The 8,196-nt window shown below is 45.4% G+C and overlaps 1 protein-coding gene across 1 annotated transcript in view; it reads right to left on the bottom strand.

Annotated features, from left to right (window-relative positions):
- Positions 1 to 5,419: 5,419 nt before the first annotated feature.
- The window catches only part of LOC106573164 (thyroglobulin-like), an 85,566-nt gene continuing 82,789 nt past the window's right edge, over positions 5,420 to 8,196 (bottom strand). The window contains exons 48-50 of the mRNA XM_082959374.1: positions 8,043 to 8,183; positions 7,603 to 7,799; positions 5,420 to 5,734 (exon numbers count right to left, since the gene is read on the bottom strand). Of these exons, the coding sequence (XP_082815500.1) occupies positions 5,592 to 5,734; positions 7,603 to 7,799; positions 8,043 to 8,183 (481 nt within the window). The 3' untranslated portion in view covers positions 5,420 to 5,591. The remainder of the gene's footprint in view (positions 5,735 to 7,602; positions 7,800 to 8,042; positions 8,184 to 8,196) is intronic.

Raw genomic sequence — 8,196 nt, 5'->3', positions numbered from 1 at the left:
AGAGGCTCAGCGTTCAGTGTTAACAAGCCACACAGGCGCCCTGGAGCAGAGCTCAGAACTTAGAAAAGGTTCAAGAGGAGTACTGTATTAATCCTAAAAGGTACAAGAGGAATACTGTATTAATCCTAAAAGGTACAAGAGGAGTACTGTATTAATCCTAAAAGGTTCAAGAGGAATATTGTATTAATCCTAAAAGTTACAAGAGGAATACTGTATTAATCCTAAAAGGTACAAGAGGAATACTGTATTAATCCTAAAAGGTTCAAGAGGAATACTGTATTAATCCTAAAAGGTACAAGAGGAATACTGTATTAATCCTAAAAGGTTCAAGAGGAATACTGTATTAATCCTAAAAGGTACAAGAGGAGTACTGTATTAATCCCAAAAGGTACAAGAGGAGGAGTACTGTGTTAATCCTAAAAGGTACAAGAGGAGTACTGTATTAATCCTAAAAGGTACAAGAGGAGTACTGTATTAATCCTAAAAGGTACAAGAGGAGTACTGTATTAATCCTAAAAGGTACAAGAGGAGTACTGTATTAATCCTAAAAGGTGCAAGAGGAGTACTGTATTAATCCTAAAAGGTGCAAGAGGAGTACTGTATTAATCCTAAAAGCGGAGGATGTATCCTCAGTCAGAGGATCATATCCTATGATAATCAGACTGGCTAAACCTCAGTAGGGGATTGGGCATCCAGCAGGATATCTCTAGCAGAGCTCGGTATCCAACAGAGTAGATTCACTGATCTAGAGAATTACTTTAACCTTGTGGTTTGTCTAAGAAATTAAAACACACAGCTAAAATCCACCCTTTGTCCTTAAAGCAGTTCTAGAAAATGACCAGGTGGGTTTTGGTATCCTAACTCATTGCTTTATCCTTGGATGTAGGCTGTTGCTAATTGATGCTGAAAGGGTCGCTGCTTTTTGGAGAATAAAGTTGTAGAGAGTTGCTGGTATCCTGGCAGGTTTAGAAGATACTGTGTCCAAAATGGTACTCTATTCCCTACATAGTGCAGCTCTTTTGACCTGCAGTGTAGTACTGTATGTAGGGAATAGGTTGCCATTTGGGGACGTAGACAGAGAGGATGGGAAATCCCTTATTTAACTGTAGCTAACCTGTTGACCTCTCTGATGAGGACCGTGAATTCTCGGAACACTGACCTGTTGACCTCTCTGATGAGGACCGTGAACCCTCGGAACACTGACCTGTTGACCTCTCTGATGAGGACCGTGAACCCTCGGAACACTGACCTGTTGACCTCTCTAATGAGGACCGTGAACCCTCGGAACACTGACCTGTTGACCTCTCTGATGAGGACCGTGAACCCTCGGAACACTGACCTGTTGACCTCTCTGATGAGGAGCGTGAACCCTCGGAACACTGACCTGTTGACCTCTCTGATGAGGACCGTGAACCCTCGGAACACTGACCTGTTGACCTCTCTGATGAGGACCGTGAACCCTCGGAACACTGACCTGTTGACCTCTCTAATGAGGACCGTGAACCCTCGGAACACTGACCTGTTGACCTCTCTGATGAGGACCGTGAACCCTCGGAACACTGACCTGTTGACCTCTCTGATGAGGACCGTGAACCCTCGGAACACTGACCTGTTGACCTCTCTGATGAGGACCGTGAACCCTCGGAACACTGACCTGTTGACCTCTCTGATGAGGACCGTGAACCCTCGGAACACTGACCTGTTGACCTCTCTGATGAGGACCGTGAACCCTCGGAACACTGACCTGTTGACCTCTCTAATGAGGAACAATATCACAAGCGCTGATATTTGTTGATTGGGAGATCGTGGATGCATCCCAAATGAGATTAAGGGCACTATTTTTGACCAGGGCCCATATGGCTCTGGTCAAAAATAGTGCACTACATAGGGAATAGGGTGCCATTTGGGATGTAGACCAACCTGCAACACCAGTTGCATCATAGCATGGCCTCTTGAACTGGTAGTTGAACTAGAGGACAAGGAGAGGTGTGGTGTGATATACCTAGCATTACACTGTCTGGAGGACAAGGAGAGGAGTGGTAGGCCTAGCATTAATCTGTCCAGAGGAAAAGGATAGGTGTGATAGGCCTAGCATTAATCTGTCCAGAGGACAAGGAGAGGTGTGGTAGGACTAGCATTAATCTGTCCAGAGGACAAGGAGAGGTGTGGTAGGCCTAGCATTAATCTGTCCAGAGGACATGGAGAGGTGTGGTGTGGTAGGCCTAGCATTAATCTGTCCAGAGGACAAGGAGAGGTGTGGTAGGCCTAGCATTAATCTGTCCAGAGGACATGGAGAGGTGTGGTGTGGTAGGCCTAGCATTAATCTGTCCAGAGGACAAGGAGAGGTGTGGTAGGCCTAGCATTAATCTGTCCAGAGGACATGGAGAGGTGTGGTGTGGTAGGCCTAGCATTAATCTGTCCAGTGGACATGGAGAGGTGTGGTAGGCCTAGCATTAATCTGTCCAGAGGACAAGGAGAGGTGTGGTAGGCCTAGCATTAATCTGTCCAGAGGACAAGCATAGGTGTGGTGTGATAGGCCTAGCATTAATCTGTCCAGAGGACAAGCATAGGTGTGGTGTGATAGGACTAGCATTAATCTGTCTAGATCACATAACTCCTTTTTATTTCTCTGTTCATCTATTTGGCATCCATGAGGTGGGATGTGAACAACATACACAGAACAGTGTAGTGTGTGTGAGCGCCAGGAACAAAGCTTAGCTACGGTCATGTAAGGTTAGGGCCAGCTCAGTCAGTCTCTACAGAACAGTAGTAAACCCTGTAAGGTTAGGGCCAGCTCAGTCAGTCTCTACAGTAATAAACCCTGTAAGGTTAGGGCCAGCTCAGTCAGTCTCTACAGTAGTAAACCCTGTAAGGTTAGGGCCAGCTCAGTCAGTCTCTACAGTAATAAACCCTGTAAGGTTAGGGCCAGCTCAGTCAGTCTCTACAGTAGTAAACCCTGTAAGGTTAGGGCCAGCTCAGTCAGTCTCTACAGTAGTAAACCCTGGGGCCACTAGGACTAGAGGGACCTCATGGGCACCGTTATCTTTTAGATTTTATCTCTTGTTGTCTCCTTTCGAGCAACTGGCCAAAGTGATGAATTATCCTACGGGTGAAGAAATTCAAGAATGTGACATGTATAACTGAAAGAGGAAGTAATGACAAACGTTATTGAAGTGTTGGTTTATGTGTTAATATATAATAGTAGAAATATACACTGCTCAAAAAATAAAGGGAACACTTAAACAACACAATGTAACTCCAAGTCAATCACACTTCTGTGAAATCAAACTGTCCACTTAGGAAGCAACACTGATTGACAATACATTTCACATGCTGTTGTGCAAATGGAATAGACAACAGGTGGAAATTATAGGCAATTAGCAAGACACCCCCAATAAAGGAGTGGTTCTGCAGGTGGGGACCACAGACCACTTCTCAGTTCCTATGCTTCCTGGCTGATGTTTTGGTCACTTTTGAATGCTGGCGGTGCTTTCACTCTAGTGGTAGCATGAGACGGAGTCTACAACCCACACAAGTGGCTCAGGTAGTGCAGCTCATCCAGGATGGCACATCAATGCGAGCTGTGGCAAGAAGGTTTGCTGTATCTGTCAGCATAGTGTCCAGAGCATGGAGGCGCTACCAGGAGACAGGCCAGTACATCAGGAGACGTGGAGGAGGCCGTAGGAGGGCATCAACCCAGCAGCAGGACCGCTACCTCCGCCTTTGTGCAAGGAGGAGCAGGAGAAGCACTGCCAGAGCCCTGCAAAATGACCTCCAGCAGGCCACAAATGTGCATGTGTCTGCTCAAACGGTCAGAAACAGACTCCATGACGGTGGTATGAGGGCCCGACGTCCACAGGTGGGGGTTGTGCTTACAGCCCAACACCGTGCAGGACGTTTGGCATTTGCCAGAGAACACCAAGATTGGCAAATTCGCCACTGGCGCCCTGTGCTCTTCACAGATGAAAGCAGGTTCACACTGAGCACATGTGACAGACGTGACAGAGTCTGGAGACGCCGTGGAGAACGTTCTGCTGCCTGCAACATCCTCCAGCATGACCGGTTTGGCGGTGGGTCAGTCATGGTGTGGGGTGGCATTTCTTTGGGGGTCCGCACAGCCCTCCATGTGCTCGCCAGAGGTAGCCTGACTGCCATTAGGTACCGAGACGAGATCCTCAGACCCCTTGTGAGACCATATGCTGGTGCGGTTGGCCCTGGGTTCCTCCTAATGCAAGACAATGCTAGACCTCATGTGGCTGGAGTGTGTCAGCAGTTCCTGCAAGATGGAGGCATTGATGCTATGGACTGGCCCGCCCGTTCCCCAGACCTGAATCCAATTGAGCACATCTGGGACATCATGTCTCGCTCCATCCACCAACGCCACGTTGCACCACAGACTGTCCAGGAGTTGGCGGATGCTTTAGTCCAGGTCTGGGAGGAGATCCCTCAGGAGACCATCCGCCACCTCATCAGGAGCATGCCCAGGCGTTGTAGGGAGGTCATACAGGCACGTGGAGGCCACACACACTACTGAGCCTCATTTTGACTTGTTTTAAGGACATTACATCAAAGTTGGATCAGCCTGTAGTGTGGTTTTCCACTTTAATTTTGAGTGTGACTCCAAATCCAGACCTCCATGGGTTGATAAATTGGATTTCCATTGATTATTTTTGTGTGATTTTGTTGTCAGCACATTCAACTATGTAAAGAAAAAAAGTATTTAATAAGATTATTTCTTTCATTCAGATCTAGGATGTGTTGTATAAGTGTTCCCTTTATTTTTTTGAGCAGTATATTTTGGGATATCATTTTGGAACATTCCTAGAGGAGGGGCATCTTGGAAAGAGTACTTAGTTGCTCTTGGCCTTTGGTTGGTTTGAAAAGTCATTGGTATGAAAATGAAGGCAAGCATTCTGTTAGATTAGTGAGATAACTCGTTGGTTGTTACTTTCAACCCCCCCGTGGCTATGAACACCTGGAATTGTCCAACAATCCACTTTCTTAAACGCACAAAGGGTGCATCTCAAATGGCACCCTAAATAGTGCACTACGTTGGACCAGGGCCCATATGACTCTGGTCAAACTTAGTGCACTAAAATAGTAGGGTACACACAATTGGGACGCAGCCAAGTGAAACAAGACTTCACACGGATGGAAGTTTCTGGAAACTTTCACCAAACGTTCACTTCAATAAGACAGCTGTTTTACACCTCTGTTATCAGTCTAGTAACTGACACAGGAGATTATCCCATTTGACTCATTTAATGTCTCTTACTTAGAAAATGTCTCCTTGGTTACCAATCCCAGCACACAGACCCAAATGAGCTAGTTGATTTGAATGTTCAGGCTATCACGAGAGATTACCTGATTACTATTCTAGACGTGAAGGAAGTGTAAACAACATCACAGACTTCAGGAGTATTTTGTAATGCAATTGTTTTATTTCATTTCTATGGAAACTAACAGGCAGTTAAATGACACGACTTAATTTACAGACTACTTTGGCAGTTGAAACAACATGTCATTTCTCACTATATGTGAGTGATAAACCCTAAATGCAGATTAGACAGTACGTAGTGTGGAAGTTCTTTCTAATTATAAGCATCCTTCTCTGACTTGGGTTTGCTCTGGGTGACAGTTGTCAAGAAATCAACAAATAACTTGGTTTCTGGTGTTGGAGTTCCAGCCCCCAAACCAGCAGATTCCCCTTCCAACACAGCAGATGAAAGTTTTCCTGAAAAACAGAGAGACATCTTTCTTGTGACACCAAGTCATCCTGTGAAGTAAGAGTAGCTTCTCTAAAGTGGTGATATATGGATGTTTTTCCTAAAGCTCTGCAGACGGAGACTGGACGTTTGGCACCATCTAAGTACATACAGTAGCAAACCTCTAATTACTGGCTACATACGTTGCAAAGTATTCAGATCCCTTGACTTTTTCCACATTTTGTTACGTTACAGCCTTATTCTAAAATGGATTACATTGTTTTTTTCTCATCAATCTACACACAATAACCCATAAAGACAAAGCAAAAACAGGTTTTTATAAATATTACATAAGTACTCAGTACTTTGTTGAAGCACCTTTAGCAGCGATTAACAGCCTCGAGTCTTCTTGGGTATGACGCTACAAGCTTGGCACACCTGTATTTGGGGAGTTTCTCCCATTCTTCTCTGCAGATCCTCTCAAGCTCTGTCTGGTTGGATGGGGAGCGTCGCTGCACAGCTATTTTCAGGTCTCTCCATAGATGTTAGATCTGGTTCAAGTCAGGGCTCTGGCTGGGCCATTCAAGGACATGTCCCGAAGCCAGTCCTGCGTTGTCTTAGCTGTGTGCTTAAGGTCTTGTCCTGTTGGAAGGTGAACATTCGCCCCAGTCTGAGGTCCTGAGCGTTCTGGAGCAGGTTTTCTTCAAGGATCTCTCTGTACTTTGCTCCGTTCATCTTTTCCTCGATCCTGACTAGTCTCCTAGTCCCTTCTGCTGAAAACCATCCCCACAGCATTATGCTGCCAGCACCATGCTTCACTATAGGGATGGTGCCAGGTTTCCTCCAGACGTGACGCTTGGCATTCAGGCCAAAGAGTTCAATCATGGTTTCATCAGATGAGAGAATCTTGTTCTCATGGTTTAAAAGTCCTTTAGATACCTTTTGGCAAACTCCAAGCTGGCTGTCATGTGCCTTTTACTAAGGAGTGGCTTCCGTCTGGCCACTCGACCATAAAGGCCTGATTGATGGAGTGCTGCAGAGATGGTTGTCTTTCTGGAAGGTTCTCCCATCTCCACAGAGGAACTCTGTCAGAGTGACCATTGGGTTCTTGGTCACTTCCCTGACCAAGGCCCTTCTGCCCCGATTGCTCAGTTTGGCCGGGTGGCCAGCTCTAGGAAGAGTCTTGGTGGTTCCAAACTTCTTCCATTTAAGAATGATGGAGTCCACTGAGTTCTTGGGGACATTCAATGCTGCAGAAATGTTTTGGTACCTTCCGCAGATCTGTGCCTCGACACAATCCTGTCTCGGAGCTCTACGGACAATTCCTTCGACCTCATGGCTTGGTTTTTGCTCTGTTCGACCTTACATAGACAGGTGTGTGCCTTTCTAAATCATGTCCAATCAATTGAATTTACCACAGGTGGATGCCAATCTAGTTGTAGAAACATCTCAAGGATGATCAATGGAAACAGGATGCACCTGAGCTCAATTTTGAATCTCATAGCAAAGGGTCTGAATACTTATGTAAATACGTTTAAAAAAAACTGTTTTATACATTTGCAAAACAAACAAAAAAACTGTTTTTCTTTGTCATTATTGGGTATTGTGTATAGATTTATGAGGGGGGGGGAAATTATTGAATACATTTTAGAATAAGGCTGTAACGTAACAAAATGAAGAAAAAGGAAGGTGTATGAATACTTTCCGAATGCATTGTATGTTTCTATGTATGTCCTGACACTGAAAGAACAGGAAGGGAATAATTAATACTTGTTTTGTGTTTTTTATTTAGCCTTTGTGTTAGTGTCATTGTTTTTTTTCCGGCAAAGATGTCTGTGGTTTGTTTGGCAAAGTGAAGTTTTACTTAATCTTATTTTCAGTTTGGACTTGTACCCACCAGTGGAGGCGGTCAGAGCGGGGACATAGTCGGCCCAGAAGGAGCACTGGGCCCTGCGGAGGCCCCTGTGGTTGCTGAGGCCTGGCTCCACTTCCATATAGCTGTCCCCCTCAGGGTGAGGCTGGAAGGCATGCCAGGGGGGCAGCGCCGCCTCGCTGAAGGCCACACGGGACACACTGTGAGCCTGGTTGGGATTTCTGTTCAGAAAGAGAAAACGTACAGTAAGAGACGTGATGTACGCACGAAGTGTCTGCTAAATGACAGATATTATATATTCTGACACCACATGCATGAGGCAGTATTCTCCAGTCATGCAGATTGGTTTAGATGTAACAAACAATACAAAATAAACAAATTGATTTAGATGGAAAAGGCAACACTATAAAGTATGGTTGGTGTTTATTTAAAGTCATTTCTGTTTCGTTTTCTTTTTTTTTTACCCGGACTTGATGAAGTTGGCCATGTAGGTCATCATCTGTAGGGAGAGGCGTCTCTCTGTGTTGGTGAACAGGTCGTAGGTCAGGGGGCTGTGAGGGAGGCCAAAAGCATAGTGGACATCCAGGGGTACTGACAGGTCAGCACTGAAATGAAAAC

This window comes from Salmo salar, chromosome 02 (genome assembly GCF_965601325.2).
Source record: "Salmo salar chromosome 02, fSalSal1, whole genome shotgun sequence".
Lineage (NCBI taxonomy): Eukaryota > Metazoa > Chordata > Actinopteri > Salmoniformes > Salmonidae > Salmo > Salmo salar.
Note: the sequence above shows the minus strand (reverse complement) of the source record. Positions and strands in the feature narration are given on the sequence as shown.